Here is a 17,023-nt window from a genome sequence, read left to right on the forward strand (position 1 = left end):
TAACATTCCTCCCGTTGACTAACCTCAGAGTTTTTCCAAATTTTTTTTTTAAAACTGAAAGTGAATGTTGTAGAGGAAATGAAGATATATCATAAAGCTTTTCCAGAATTATCAACTTATCTACTCAAAGGTATTGGTAATCTGGAAATAATTGATTATAGAATAGACCACAAAATGTCCTTTGCTGCTTTTCTCTCTACTTTGTACAAAATAGGGGTACTCACTGATGAAGATGCCCCAGTTATTATCAATAAGAAATATTTACTGCTAATTCATTGAACACAACAAAAATATAGAATGGAATCTGCAGTGTCTGGAAGTTCATTTTTTATCGGAGGAAATATTAGTTTCAAATTTTGGTACAGACCTGGCAAGTTTGGGGAAGGGGTTCAGTCAATTACATTGACCCTAGTGCTCAACTGGTACTTATTTTATCAACCCTGAAAGGATGAAAGGCAAAACTGACTTTGGCGGAATTTGAACTCACAACATAAAGACATATGAAATGCTGCTAAGCATTTTGCCCAGCACGCTAACAATTCTGCCAGCTCACTGATCTCTCAAAGGAATTATTGACTACTATTCCAGTTCCTTGAGTCAGTTTTGGATTCAGCCAATTTGCAGTTTTAAATCCCCTTATCTAAGACTATGTTTAAAGGCTTGTAGCTTGATTTCTTTGGATGGAGGCATTTTGGAGGAGGCAAAATTAAAAGAGGTCATAAAAGTGACAGAGGGTACTGACCAGCATCGCTTTTGCTAAAGATAAGAGTTAAAATGGATCTTTTCGGTTTGAACGGCAGTTTTTAACATAATTTCTAGGTAACTAAAAAATTTTAAACTTCGTATACTGGTAGAATGCGTTTACAAAGCATCTTTTTCTCTTGGCTTTATTGAGAAAATTCTATAGTTTGTAAGATATTTGTTGTTTTTTTTTCTGCAATTTCAACCAATCACTGACGTCTATTGAGGTAAAAAACAAAAACATTTTGTGCCGTATGAAACACCTAGGGTTAAACTTAACTACCTCTGTCAGAAAAATCATTGAAAATGTATGCTGATTTTCAAAATGGTAAAAGTGTAAAAAACAAATTAAAAAGGGTGGCTTATTAGCAATTAAAACCTAATGACTGACAAAGAGAGGTAAGTCCCCAGCCTCTGATGAGGATTAAGATGGTCTACATCAAAATCCGAAATCGCGATCTGGCTATGTACTCTGGGGACTTACGTCCCTTTGTCAATACTCAGGACAGTGATTTTGTGGTTTTTGAGTTATTTTAACTCTTTTCTTTAGCAAAAGCGGTGCTAGTCAGTCTATTACTTTTGCGACCTCTATTAATACACGCACACACATACATATATATATATATATATAGAAAGACAGAGTGTGTGTGTAGGGGGTGCCTGTGTGCGCTTATATATACATGCGTTTGTGGATGTATGTGTATATGTATGCATGTGCGCACGGATAAATAATATGTTATATCATATGCGCTATATACCTCTACAAAAATGTGATTTTCATTGCTGGAACGTACTTTTCGATCAATTTGCTTGACCAGAGTTGAGTTCGGGTAAAATAACCACAAAACAATCGAAACTAATTGTTGATAACCAAATGTGAAATGTCAAAGGTTAGAGAAGATTTCGAACTAAAACGAGGCTCAGGGTAAGAAAAGAAACATGGCTGCTGGGCGTTCATATCCATTCGGATTTGTAAATCAACACAACAGCTCCATTAATTCTGCCTCATCAACGAATTTTGCTTACGGGTCAGTATTAAGTTTGCTTTATGTATTTTTCTATGTATTTATCCTTGTGTCTGAATGTTTTATGTACTTACCTGTATGACTACCGATCTGTATACAAAACTCAGGTTCTCGTGAGTAAGCCTCAAACTTCGTCTAATTCTGTTTCCAAATTTCATGATTAATTTTTTAATATGAGACATTGTATATCTATACAAAATCGGTCTCTCTCCATTGTTTTAGCATGTGTGTGTATTTATGTGTATGCACGTAGTTTTTATTTCGTGTTTACATAGATCTGACACATAACTTGGAAGAGGGTCCATAAAGTGGTTTCGATGCGATGTTTTTAACTCTCCTTGTAAGAATATACTACTCCTTAATGTATCTTTACTGACCACTAATCACTTTCGGAATTTACCGTGTTACTTCGAGTGGGGTTGTTAATTAGTCATGGTTTGAGGGCTCGTAGGTATTTTAGTTACGTGCTGCCTTAATTGCAAAATTACCAAGCTTAACGATATTAATTAGTGACGCAAGTAAAATCATTAACAAGCTGGGAGTTGTTAATAATTTTCCTTTTCTGTGCTCTCAATCCAAGTCTCCTGTTAGTAGTGTAAAATTTAAAACATTTCTATGTAACACTTCTATGCAATTCTAGGAATGCAGTCTGCCGCCAAAGCTATGCACTTCAAAACTCCACACAACAACATCCAGTTTTGATTAAAATAATCTAAATTGGTTTCATGTGTTCTTGTTGTTTAACCCCAGGCCTAATCTGATCAAGCAAAACTCATTAATGTGTTCGAGTTACAATTCTAGCTTATCTTCAGGTAGTCTCATTGTCTAATGTGTTAAGATGTAGAACGTCCCAGCAGAAGGAACAACTTACTGGTTTCTTATCTCATAGTCCCATCTGCTGTATCCCATTGACTTTACAGCAATAGATTTTCACCTTTCTTGGAAAATGTTCCCGAGTCTGAGATTTTATATTTCTTGTTACAAAAATATTTGTAGCTATCAATCATGTTCTGTAGTTTCACTCCTATTTATTGCTCCACTTGCTAAAAATAGCTGCCAAATTCTCTTAAAACACATGGGGTGGGGGAAAGACATACATAACAATGTAATTCTACATATACAAAAAGATGGAATAGTCGTAGTTGTGGCTGGTATGTCTTTGGTCATCTAAACATCAACTTATTCTGGAAGTGAAAGAATAAGCTATTATAATATTGTGATTTTATTGCATTAACTCTTGCTTGACCAATTTCTAATGAAGTACACTATGTGTCATCATCATTTAAAATCTGTCTTCCATACTGGCATGGATTGGATAATCTGACAGGATTCAATGAGCTGGAGGACTGCATCAAGCTCTCGCCATGCTTTCTGTAGCTGGATGTCCTTTCTAATGCCAACTACATTACAGAGTGTATTGGATGTTTTTTCTCATGACACCAGCACTAGTGAGGTCGCCAAATAACTTGTAAGACAAAGAAAAAGTAGTCGCCTCTTGACTAAGTGGGATTGTAGTAGAGGTGCAGGCAGCTTTATGCTAAATGTTAGCGGGACAGGCACTGCTATCTTGCTCTACAAGAGATACATGGCCTCTCTGCATTACATAAGAGTGGATAGGAGTCACTGAAAAGATGATAAAAATGATGATAAATTTTGCTTCAGTTATAGAGAATGAAGCCAAACAAATATTCTGCTTTTATAATGCTGTCATAACTCATAAAAAGAAAACTTTAATCTTTCTCATATTTAAGGTATGTATGTTTGTGTGCTTTCACTTTCAGAGGAGCCTACTTATTGTGATCACATTGGAATAAAGGAATTTTTAATAACAATAACAACTTGATAAATTTAAGCAGAGCTTTGTTTCTAACAAGGAGTTAATCTTCAATTCATTTTTAACTAAAAAGTTTGACCAACTGATTTTGATAATATTTTCCCCTACATAATGTGTTTGTGCACCCACATGTGTGTGTGTGTGTGTACATACTCATATAATCATCAGTATACAGCCAGCCATGCCATCTTAACTCACAAACTTAGCTGCTTTTGATAAGCACTAGTATAACTGACTTGAGAAGTTCACTTTGCAACCATGTGGTTTTGATTTCAGTCCTTGGGTAAATGTCTTTGATTACATCCCTAGCTACATGAGGGAATTTCGTAGACAGAAACTACAGGAAGCCTATCAAGTATTTATCTGTGTGTGTGCATGTGTTAATATTCATGTATGTTTATATTTCACCCTTGTCACCACTTAAGTAAAGTGGTGCCGATGCTGACATTCCTTGGTGTGAGTATGACTGGTTACTCTGTGAAATGGAAAAAAAAAACATTCATTACTTGAAAAACAGGTAAAGATTGGCATTATGCAAAGTATCCATCCATAAAATCCTACCTCAAATATCTCTCCATTGAAACCTGTGCTAGCTGAGACAAAAATGGGCATTAAACAAATAACTGAATCCAGACACACAATTCATTAATACAAGTATTTGTGCTCAAAAATGAAACATAGCTTTAGTTTATGTAAGTAACCTACTTCATAAGTAAGTGGGTAATAAATTGGATCAGCAACCAAAAAGAAAATCACATTCAAACTTGCATAAAAGATAGGATTATGAATGCATTCTGTCTTCAATGTTTGAAGTAACCAACATTTCAAATACTGTAACACCATTTAATTTTATACTATAAGTTTGAAAGAGTGCTTTTATTATTATTTTTTTTTATTTTAAGAAACTAATGTTTTTAGTCCGTTAATGTCATTTATAATGATAGTCCATTGATAGTCATATGATGTCACTTATAATATATTAGATATTGTTATTTGAATATAGACTGTAGTTTATTGGCTTTTTTCAGAGATGATATGCTCAGCTGGGGCCTTTTAAAGTATGTCATCTTACATGATTTATTCTATATTTCCATTAACCCCTTTACTACCATATTTCTAATGAAATTCACTTCTTAAGTCTTTCAGTCATCTTTGAAAATAATTATCTGAATGGATGGGTTAGATATACTACTGGCCCACATTGTAATAAATGTTTGTCAAAGACCTCCCCTTCTTCCCAACAAAAACCCCAATGTATTCTATCTAATTGCTCCAAATGCAACACAGACATGTTCCTACATACTTATGCTGCATATCAGATCCAGTGCATGAAACGCAGCAAGTGTTACATCATCTTTTAAAGAACAGCTCAAAAAATGCAGAAACAAAGATTTTGTTTGTGTCTGAGGAGAGTCATTTTCTTTTTGTGCCTTATAAGATTTTGCTGCTATCATTAAAGCTGTAGGTTGCAATATCATTAACCTATGGATAAAAGCTGTTCTGATTTTGAAAAAACCCAAATTAACTGGCTTGATATGACTGCCAGTGGAAACAGTGAACTCAATGGCTCACAGTTCTTGACCCAATTCACCTTTTGCACATGTCACCTAAATCATGGAACTCAGTTTACAGCCTCCAAGTTCTTCACCTTTAAGCATATGGTGATACCATTATTTCACAGAAGGATCCAACATGCCAACAAAATGGACATGAGCATGTAATTTACCTTTGACAGTGAAAAAGATTTTTTAATTAACTGCCATGTGTACCACCAGCAGTTCATCACATAACTACCATATGCATCACTGGTGGTTCATTTTCATAATTTAAGAAAATATTTTATTCTGTATCTTTGACATAGTTTTGAAGATATTTAAATAACACGAGTGCTACATATTAAAGTTTAACCCTTTAGCATTTAAACCAGCCATATCCAGCCAAAATATTCTGCCTCTTTTATGTTCAAACTGGTTAGATTCAATATCTCACACCTGTCCTCATTGTAAAAGATAAACAATCACTTAATCAAAATTCTGAAGCCATAAGACAATACATGATTAATTCAAAATCATGCGAATAAATATGCATTACAGAATAATCTGAATGCTAAAGGGTTAATTATGAAATATTGAAAAAACAAAAAAAGAAATTACATTTTGTTGTAATTAAGCAGTATGCATTGCAATTGCAAGAAATGCATGGTGTCATTGTAACAGATTGTGGCAGTTAACATATTAAATAACATTTTCACTACTAGATATTATTAATTAGTGTTTGGAACAAGAATTTTATATCAAATTCATGATGGAAGTTGTAATGAAAGGTTTTATATCTTATGTTCAGATGCAATCTGAAGCAGGTTGTTATCAAAAGGGTTAATAATATGGAGATTTAATTTATATATTCATAAAATCTATTTTATCTGTTGACTTGTAACCATGTTGCAAGGTTATATACTTTGCCTCAATCCTGCATTTTATCATCATCATTGTCATAGAATTTGTGCTTTCAAATTTTGTATGTAGTACAGATCTGTTCAGCAACATTTCTCTGTGCAATATCATCTATGAGGCACAATATTTTTAGTTGTGACCTAAGTCCTTCCATCTTGTTATTTTTGTGGTACTTCTTACTATGAACTACTACACATTTCAGTAGCATCCATTTCAATTATACGCTCACATCAATTCACTCATCTCTGTACACACTTCACCTAATACCTCATCATCATCATTTAATGTCTGTTTTCCATGTTGGCATAGGTTGGATGGTTCCACAGCAACAGGCAAATCAGAGGACTGCATCAATCCTTGCTGTCTGCTTTGCCATTTCTATAGCGTAATGCCTTTCCTAATGCCAACTAGCAGTTGTGAGGTCACCAAGTAACTTGCAAGACAAGACCTCTCAATTGAGAGACTGAAAAAAAAAGAGTGTTGCATTGGATGGGACACCTGGCTGCCTCAGGTGGGGAGAGAGTGAGAGAAAGAAGATGGTGGTGAAGGTTAGTGCGTTGGGGATTGGAGAGGGTAAGTAGGTGAGTTCACAAGATTATGAAAGGAGAGTGGTAAACGGAGGTGGTATTGGGAGGTTTAAGTTGTGGGGAAGAGATTCAATGGGGACATATTGTGTACTGGTAGGAATGTGTTGTAGAGTGGGATGAATGCAGTGGTTGGTGAGTATGGATAGGCGAAGGGGAGAGATGTTGGGAAAATGGGTTGTAGAAGAGATTTATCAGGGACAGGTTATGCGTGTGTGTGGGGGTTGGGGCATGAACATAAAGGATATGCCCTTTGTAGCCTTGATTTTTACAGCAAATTGCCAATTATTTCACACCTTTGTCATCTCCTCTTAAAATCTCCTTTCACTCTGAGAAAGAAGCCCTGAGAGCGAAAGGCTGTAGAACATTTGTTAAGATTGTTATTGATTTCTAGAATGATATCCAGTGTTTAGCTATGTCATGAGGTAGGTCCCTAAGGTCTAACAACACAAGAGTCGCTTATCTTGTGAAGTGTTGCTAACATATTTAATATAGCGAGTCTCTGCATTATGTCAACACTAACTTCCCTTTGTTTTTCATGTTGCAGGCATCCCTGTGTATTTTCTGACCAGACATTATATGTGTATTTTTTTAAACAGGCTTCCAAGTGGCCCAGCTCTGCCTAGTGCATCAGCCATACCTCCACAGCCTCCGCCCAGACCAAATCGGACGCAAGGCAGCAGTTTACCATCTTACCGCAGCAGTCCATTTGGTTCTTATGGTTTATATAACAACAATAGTTATGGTGGCAATCCCTACATGCCTTACCATTCCAATTATGGTATGAACTATGGTTACAGTGGGTAAGTCTTTCGTTGTTGAAGTAATTGTTATTGCTGTTGTTGTTGCCGTGAAAGTATAATAGTAAAATCTCAGTCTGTGACCTAGTTTTAAAGATAAACAGGATTTAAAAAAAAATTTTAGTGACACGAAGCTGGCTAACACAAGAGAGAACTAAATTTACTGCTAAATTGGAACATTCCTGATAATATCCACATATTAGTCACATGACCTACAAATGCCCTTTGCAGATCCTTTTTTGTTTTAAGTATTGGTGGAGTAGCACAGTTGGCAACTTCTATGCAAGTCTCATTGGTGTTGAGTAATCTCATAGGAGTGCATTTTTGATAATGGCATCAATTATAATATCATCATTTTACATCTGCTTTTACTCTGGCATGGGTTGGACAGGTGATCACAGTCCAAGTCAGTTCTTGTTTGGAGTTATTGTCCTCTTAGATGGCTCTTGATTGTACATTTATTTTTGGCTTTGTTTCTCTGGCTAGGTTAACATTAACTAACATAACAACTATTTCAGTGATAATAGAAAAATACTAGAAGTTAGTATTTAATAAGCTGTTTGGGTCTATTCTCTGTGTTTGTGTATGAAAATCCTCTGGTGTTTGCATTATGGATATATTTGTGTGTTTGTGTATGGATCTTCCTTAGCACTTGTCTATAAAGCTATACCTACTCTATGATGCTACTCAACCGTGCAAAGCTATTCTGGGGTATGGAGCCATTCTATTCGTTGGAAATACTCCAATATATGAAATTACTCTAGTATTATTTTAATGAATGTTTGACATGATATTCTGAAATTCTAATTTACTTCATTCATATGAAATTTGAAATTTAATTTGGTTTAATAGTTAAATCTTCATTCTTTTCTCAGGTTTGGCACTTCAAATAGTGTCATTGATGACTACAACAGCTTGTACCGACAAGTGGAGGGGAGTTCACGGCAGGCATTCCAGTCAGTTGAAAGTATTGTTCAGGCCTTTACCTCAGTTAGTATGATGTTGGATTCCACATTCCAGGCCTTGTATAGTTCTTTCAGAGCTGTAGTAGGTGTAGCTGACAATCTTTCTCGTCTCCGTTCTCAGTTATACAGCATTCTGTCAGCTTTGGCCATCATGCGAACTCTGAAGTACATCATTCGTAAAATACTTGAGGTGTTCAGATTGCGACCAAAGGGCCATGCAGCAGCAGCTTGGCAAGAAGCTTCAGTTGGTTTATTACCCCAGCAATCAATTTTTCCTGCTGATTCAAAAGGGCTCAGTTCTTGGCCCATTTTAATGTTTTTTGGAATCATAGTTGGTGCTCCATGGTTGATTTGGAAATTAATCTCTGCAAGTGAGTTTTGTTTTATATTTTTCCCTTTTGCCTTAATGTTCAGATATTTTTTTTTTCAGTTTAATCAATGAAAATGTACAATGTAGGGGTCAATAAAATAAGTATTAGTGAAAGACTGGGGTCAGTATAATTGACTGACCTACTCCCCTCAAAATAGCTGGCCTTGTGTCAAAAATTAGAAAAAATTATTATATTGTGTCTATATCAATCTATATCAAATCTTAACTTTTTTACACAATCTACAGGAATGTTAGGTATTATGATTATGAAATTTTTTTCTCAGTTGTAATCTTTATGTTTGGAAGTCAGATACTCAGATGTAAGTGAGACGTACATTTGACACAATAACTTCCTAGATAAAATACCTACTTTCTGATGACTGTAGTGACTAAGTTCCCACTACAGACAGATACGAAGTGGACAATCTTTCCTCGTTTTTTGTTTTCCTATGTGGCCTACTATGGCTGTCATTACAAGACCAGACAGCTACAGATTAATTTTATAGCTATTATTAGGTCCAGTCTTTTGTTACTAAAACAGGTCCTTCACAGAATGACATCCAACTATACAAACATTAGTTCCAACAATATGAAATATCCTCCAATCCATATCAAGTTAACATGAGATTAGTCACCATTGATATTGTTACTTACGAAGGTGGGTCTGAAAAAGCAGTGGTGTGTCACACAAACCCTCTTGGTCCTTTTACATTCTGTGTTGAAATTTGACAAGGTTAGATTTTCCTCCCACTCTTCCAGGGCCAATAAAATAAAGTACAGTCATGTACTGAGGTTGATCTAATTGACTGTAACTCTTCCTCTTAAAAGTATGGTTTTGTAATTATTTATTATTTGCTAGATCTGAAGGAAGGTCTTCACAAGTCATCTGAAACTGGTGAGATTAAGGTCTTTAATGCTCCAAGTCAATTCCTGGAGGGAGGGGAGATAAATCTAGAAAACTAACGTTCTGGAAAAGAAGGAAGGCCAGGCTGTATTGGTTAATGTAGGACCTGGGTAGGAGTGTTGGATATAACAGAAGTGATGAATAAATGCTATTCCACACTGTGAACAGAAAGAGTTTATGTTATATCCTTAAAGCCTCCAATATTGTAGTACGTTTGACATCATCATCATCGTTTAACGTCCGCTTTCCATGCTAGCATGGGTTGGACGGTTCAACTGGGGTCTGGGAAGCCAGAAGGCTGCACCAGGCCCAGTCTGATCTGGCAGTGTTTCTACAGCTGGATGCCCTTCCTAACACCAACCACTCCATGAGTGTAGTGGGTGCTTTTTACGTGCCACTGGCACGGAGACTAGACGAAGCTGGCAACGGCCATGATTGGATGGTGCTTTTTACGTGCCACCAGCACGGAGGCCAGTCAGGGCGGCGCTGGCTACGGCCATGTTCGGATGGTCCTCTTACGTGCCACCGGCACTGGTATCACAGCTACAAATTCCATTGATGTTGATCGATTACGATTTTGATTTTCACTTGCCTCAACGGGTCTTCACAAGTGGAGTTTTGTGTCCCAAGAAGGAAAGGAATGCATAAGTGGGCTGGCTACATCCCAGGTAGAGGCCACGGGATTATGGCCTCACTTGTCCTGCCGGGTCTTCTCATGCACAGCGTACTTCCAAAGGTCTCGGTCTCTAGTCATTTCCTCGGTGAGACCTAAAGTTCGAAGGTCGTGCTTCACCACCTCGTCCCAGGTTTTCCTGGGTCTACCTATACTGTAACAGTGTTATAACTATATAAAATAGAAATAGCAGCAGTAATGAGCACGTAATGAACCAACAATCAATATTTCCTACACACTAACTTGAACTGTAAACTGTACCTGGACTTCAAAGATCAAACTACAAACTCCCTCCTATGTCAGACTGCTACTATTTATATGTAGCAGTCCCATCTATTCTTGTTAGGGGGTGTCGTACTCTCACCAAACATCTCCCCTTTTGAGATATTGAGCTCTGAAGAAATAAAGTAATTTTATTTATTATCTCAAGGTGTTCAGTCTACTTCTATTTTCTCATGCTGGTCCTATGGGACTCCATTACTTTCAGTCGGATACATAAAAAAATACTTCCATAGGAATGTCTCTTCTTAAGCTGATTTATGTGTCTCTTATGTTCCCAGGGCGGGCCTTTAATTAGATACATCATACTTCCTATTTTTTTGGCTACAAGGCCATCTTCCGAGCCTTCTTTACAATTTCTGTAAGTTTTAAATGCACTTTATCTCCTACTTCGAAATATTTCGTTGCATCTTTTGCATCTTTACATCTTTTTTTCTCTGGCAATAACTTATCAAAAATCGATTTTATTCTTCTTGTGAACATCAACTCTGTGGGTGACTTTCCTGAATTTGTATGTGACTTAGGGGTTACTCTATATACCCTTAATAATTTTATTAGTGCTTCATTGTTACTTAATTTGTTCCTAGCTTTTCTTAACGCTTTTTTGAACGTGCTCCCGAATCTTTCTACCTGCCCATTTGACTTCAGATGGTAGGGTGGAGTGAAAATATGCTTTATTGCATGCATTTTACAGAAGTTCTTGAATTCATACCCCAAGAATTAACGTGTCTGGAACACAGTATTGCGCAAACAATTTATATAGGAACTTTATAGTTGTCATAGTGGTTGGTTTATTGAGACAGAAAAAATAATATAATTACTATCTGAAGGACAAAATACTCTATCAATTGCAAAAATATTTACATGAGATCACCACACAATTAAGAAGCCTGTTGTAGACAACAAGGTGTTGCTTGATCCTCCAAGACCAAACCCAAATCCCTTAAACCCCAAGATGAATGAAAACTGAAGTATGCCATGATGGAAAATCCTCATGCAATGAGTAGTAAGATTTCTGAGGCAGCTGGCATCAGCAATGTACCAAAAAGCTTGGTAGTGCCAAAAAGATGGAAATTTCACCTCCCCTTTTGAAAAACCATCACAAGAAAATGTTGGCTACACAGAAAAATACATGAAACAGAATTTTCGCGATATCCTATGGACCGATGAGTGTAGAGCAACACTGGATGGTCCCGATGGTTGCTTAGTGGACGAAATAGCATAGCCCATATTAGGAGGCAACAAGGGGGAGGAGGGGTGATGTTCTGGGCTGGATTGCTTGGGAACACAATAACAGGTCTTTTCAGGGTTGCACAAGGGGTTAAAATAAATTCTGTAAACTATTGTCAATTTCTGAGTGATAATTTCCTTCCTTGGTATCAGTCAGCAGAGAAAAAGAGCATCAATTATTTTCATGCAGGACAAAGCTCCATCACATGCTTCAAAGTATTCTATGAAGTGGTTGAATGATTATGACATCTTGGAATCCAATGGGTGCCAAATAGTCCTGACTGAACTTTGGAGAGCAATATGTGATACATGTTACAGTGTACCAATGCAGCAACTAGAAAATCTTGTCTCTTCAGTTGATAAGAGGCTTTTGGAGTTGATTAAAAAGAAAGGAGGCTGTATTAGGAGATACCGAATATTATTGTTTGTTATATGACTATTATACAATTTTTGCTCAACTTTCTAAAATATTATGCAAAGGTATATTGTATCTCAAATACATACTGACAAAAATGTTCAAATAAGCATTTATTTAGTTTAAAAATTTTTTTTTTTGGCATTTCTAAACTCATTTTGGTCAGTATGTAACTATTCATTCTTATTTGTCCAATTATCTTTGACTTAATAATTTTGAGAAGTACTTGGTACTTTAATTTGCACTACAATTTTCTATGTACTGATTAACACTTTGTTTCATTATTTCCCTTGTTTTTTTTTATAACACAGTTTCTTTGTTTGACTAAAACCCTTCAAGGTGATATTCCAGCCTGACCTCAGTCCAGTCTCTGAAACCAATAAAAGATAAACAATATTTATACATACATGTGTGTGTGTATGTGTATAGTTGTAGTGTCTCATGTACGCTTCATGTTCCTATGCATGTAGTAGTAACAATATTACTGGTTACATGTTAATCAACAACATTTAGTGTCTCTAGATAAAGCTCCATGCAGCTATGATTAGCCAAAAGATTGTTGTTTACCTCTAAGGTCAACCCTAATCAAACTGACCTATGATCAAAGCAACCCACCTGTGACCATCTTGTCTTTTTTCCAGATATATTAATAGTACATCAAGGACTACATTATAGGAATTCTATTTCTGTGTAGAAAGTATATTATAGTTTCTCTGAGTGTTGCAGCTAACTGGGTTGATTGGGTGAGGACTGGCAAGCTAGGAGGCTGCACCAGGTTCCAGTCTGATCTGGCAACGTTTCTACAGCTGCATGCCCTTCCTAATGCCAACCACTCCAAGAGTGTAGTGAGTGCTTTTTACATGCCACTGGCACAGGTGCCAGTCAGGCAGCACTGGCATTGACCATGCTTGAATAGTGCTTTTTACATACCACCTGCACAGGAGCAAGTCAGGCGGTACTGGCATCAACCAAGCTCAAATGGTGCTTTTTAGGTGCCACTGGCATCAGCCATGACTACGATTTCACTTGACTCAACAGATCTTCTCAAACACAGCATATTGCCTGACAATTGAAGGGTAATTTTAAACGGGCCAGTTATGTGACACTGGCATTGGCCATGGCTACGATCTATTATCTATATAGTTTTTTTTTATTTATTTATGCTTTGTTTACCATTTAGGTGACAGGCTGCCCACATTACCATCTGATGAGCCAATGAAAGTTGTCACTCGACCTGCTAGAAACAGCAACCAATCCTTACTGTTTTAAAAATGACAGAACATGAGATAATGCAGTTCTGCATACCTTAAAAAGACACGATGATCATGACTGGAAGCTCTTTAAATCCAGGGTCTACTCAGCCGGAGCTGACTTCAGGTTAAACGCCATCTGATCTGTTGGCAACTTTAGCTGAGTTTAGCATTGCAAACATACACTGACATGGTTTCTTAATTCTCTCTTTTTACTGCAGATGTTCAGGCAGACCATTTTTTTTACTCAATCAATATCATCTTAAAAAAAGCTAGCTATATAATTTTCTCTCTATTTATTTAGAGCTTCCTGGCTGGGTAACAGGTGATGATGACCATTATGTGTCCTATGGCCTCTATAACTTTGTTGCTGAAAGTAATGATGAATTATCATTCAATGCAGGCCAGAAGATTATCATTGCACCTAAAGGTATTGTTGGATTAACAGTATTATTGTTGTTATTAAAAATAGAGTAACAGAAAGAGGAGGGTGCTATGGTAAATATTGTATGATAGTTTCATCTCTCGATGGTTGGACTTCAAATGACATGAGGATGAAATTTGCCTGTCATGTTTGTAGACATGATAAAATACTCGGGGTCTGTTAATTGATGTAATAGAGTGAGATGACATGTAATAATTGATAATTTTGATCTTATTGGATATGTTAATATATAAGAGAAAAATTATCATATTCTCAAAGACTTTGTGTTATGTTCTATATAGTATGAATTATTTGATAGTATGTTGGATATATTGAATTCATTTAGAATAATTATCAGTTTCCAAATATAAACTTCTACATAATAGAGGGGTTATTATATCTTGGCTTAAAAATACAGTTGGCCAGCTCAGTAAAGCAGTTTTATTGATAGTTAATGCATATAACTATAGACATTAGGAAGATCACATTTACCATTAAAATTTCCAGGTTCTATGTTTATGAGTGTAGTTATTGTAAGAAGTAATCTTTTGATGAAATTTCAGCTTTGTTGAGGTGTAACAATTTCACTTCATTTACATAGACAAGCATGGCTTTATGGTTAAGAAGTCTGTTTTGAAACCACTCTTTTCAGTTCAGCCCCATTACAACACAAGCCATATGCCAATTAATGTCTTGTGCATGGAAACTGTGAGAGCCCATTATATGTTATGTATATATGTCATCAACTGGCACAAAGCTATCTCCCCCTTCCAGTTATCTTGCATACATATTGATGACCTTTGCTGGTGCCATGCATAATGCACCCAGTACACTTTGTAAAGTGTTTGGCATTAGGAAAGGCATCCAGCTGTAGAAATCATGCCAAAATAGACAATAGAGCTCGGCAATCCACTGGTTTGCTAGCTCTTGTCAAACTGTTTAACTTATGCCAGCATGGAAAATAAATGTTAAATGATGATGGAGCGTGATCGTTACCAAGTCGCCTTACTGGCTCCTGTGCTGGTGGCATGTGTAGAAAGGATTCGAGCGAGGTCGTTGCCAGTACCGCCTGACTGGCCCCCATGCCGGTGGCACGTAAAAAGCACCCACTACACTCTCGGAGTGGTTCTAGTATGGAAAGCGGACGTTAAACGATGATGATGAGGAGGAGGAGTTTCCCCACTATCTCATCTTTATATTAACATTAATTGACTACCAGTGTTGGCTTATGTCCTTGTAAGAAAGGGGTACTGAAGCAAATAGAATGAGTATTAAGCTTATGGTGTCAATTTGATCTTTTAAACCCTTCAAGGTGGTGCCACCAGCATGGTCACAGTCCAGTATCTGATGAAACCAGTAAAAGAGAATATTACTTGCCATTCTTAAGGGTCAGAGACCATGCTCTGTAAGAAATGGTTATCATAACAGCAGGCGGTCAACTGGCACTAACGCTCCAGTAAACAGTGCCTGTTACCTTGAATGGTTATAACGCATTTATTCCCTCTTGAAACCACTCCACTTCCTTAGCTGTATCAAAGAGTTTCATATTTTACAACCTGGTGACTCCTTTGTGACATCACTTTAGACAAGAGTTCTACTTGGCAAACCCATTCCTATCTGAGCTACACTCATTTTAAGTGCATAGTGGACTGGTTGTCACACTGTGAAGACACTAAATAACATCATTTGAACTGTTGACAGTTGCTGCTTGTCCACTCAGCCCATGTTTCATTATGTCTAAAACATTGTCACACTAAATGCTTAGTTTAGTAAACTATGTTTAGTATACATTCTAGTATATATATATATATATATATATATATATATATATAAGCAGACTATTGTTGCCGTAATAACTGATGTATACTGCCTTGGCAGCAGTATGTATGTTCCATAGCATAGTCAAGTGTCAATGTTATGTCATTTTGATAAATGATGCAATTATTCTTTTATGAATAGTAGCATTGTTGGTTATGGATCAATCACTGGCTCACTTTATTTACAATGCTGAATGACTTGCATAGTGTGAAATCAAACTTAACTGTACAGCTATCCTATGGCCTTTATGTAATATATTTGATTAGCATTATATTTGACTAAAACATTTGTTTATTTTCTTTAGATGAACAACCACGACTGAAAGGCTGGATTTTGGCTTCTGTTGACGGCAAAAAAATTGGCTTAGTTCCTGCAAATTACATCAAAGAACCTGTACGGTGTACTGGACGAAAGAATATTTTGGTTGAAAACACAATTAACCCTGTGCCATCACGCTCATTTAGCTGTCCTACTGACTCTCAAGAAAATTATGGTAAAACAGTGTCGGACAAAAATATGGAAGATATATTTGAGTCGTGTCACTCTGCACCAACAGTCACTTGAAATATTTGATTATTTGCTAGGATTGTTGTGTAATTAATATTTTAATTCCTTGTATATAAATGTTTGAAAGAGAGAGAGAGAGAAAGAAAGAGTGAGAGAGAGAGAGATGCAATATATTTAGTCATTGTGACTGGTGATTATGATATAGACTAAGAGTTGGGAGCTAGTGTGTCAGCTTCTGGACTGAGGAATATGCAGTTAATGCCAGTTGCAGTAAAACAGGGCTCTCATAGACCTTTTAAAGTATCTACCTTGCTCTCAAAATGAATGTTTTGAGATAATGTATTGAAACACAAAAATCAATGATTAAATATACTGCCCGTCCTGCAATGTGAATACCACTGAGAAGTGAGTTAAAGCACTGTTAAATTAACAATTGTTTGTCACTGTTTGAATCTCTTGAGATGGATGATTCATTCGCACCTCAGTGTGTCACAGCTATCTAATATTTATGGTTTCCCTTAAATGTATTTCTTACAGTTTCTAAAAAAATACCAGTAAACCAATAATTACATATACAACAGCAATTTTAAAGAATTGTTTTTATATTTATAAGAAAAAACTAAATTATCTAAAAGGTGAAGGATTTTTGTTAAAAGAAAATGGAAATACAAATTCTGAGTTATACCATTGGTCCTTTTGTTGTTATTCTCTAAAATTTCTAAGTACCATACAAGTTTTCTGATTGCAATAA

General features: G+C 36.3%; 1 protein-coding gene and 1 non-coding gene across 4 annotated transcripts; both read left to right on the top strand.

Annotated features, from left to right (window-relative positions):
• Positions 1-1,379: 1,379 nt before the first annotated feature.
• LOC115219166 (peroxisomal membrane protein PEX13) lies at positions 1,380-16,961 on the top strand. 3 transcript variants are annotated; one of them, XM_029789272.2, is made up of 5 exons: positions 1,388-1,769; positions 7,237-7,440; positions 8,313-8,773; positions 13,828-13,953; positions 16,070-16,961. In XM_029789272.2, exons 1-5 carry the CDS (start codon positions 1,681-1,683, stop codon positions 16,327-16,329), a joined length of 1,140 nt encoding a protein of 379 aa, XP_029645132.1. In that variant the 5' UTR covers positions 1,388-1,680; the 3' UTR covers positions 16,330-16,961. The 3 variants fall into 3 exon arrangements, with proteins under 3 accessions (XP_029645133.1, XP_036364732.1, XP_029645132.1); XM_029789273.2 differs by lacking the exon at positions 13,828-13,953 and having other exon boundaries at positions 1,380-1,769; XM_036508839.1 differs by lacking the exon at positions 7,237-7,440 and having other exon boundaries at positions 1,382-1,769.
• On the top strand, positions 9,073-9,199 carry LOC115219561. Its single transcript, XR_003882330.1, has one exon.
• Positions 16,962-17,023: the final 62 nt, after the last annotated feature.

The sequence above is a fragment of the Octopus sinensis genome, linkage group LG14 (genome assembly GCF_006345805.1).
Source record: "Octopus sinensis linkage group LG14, ASM634580v1, whole genome shotgun sequence".
Classification (NCBI taxonomy): domain Eukaryota; kingdom Metazoa; phylum Mollusca; class Cephalopoda; order Octopoda; family Octopodidae; genus Octopus; species Octopus sinensis.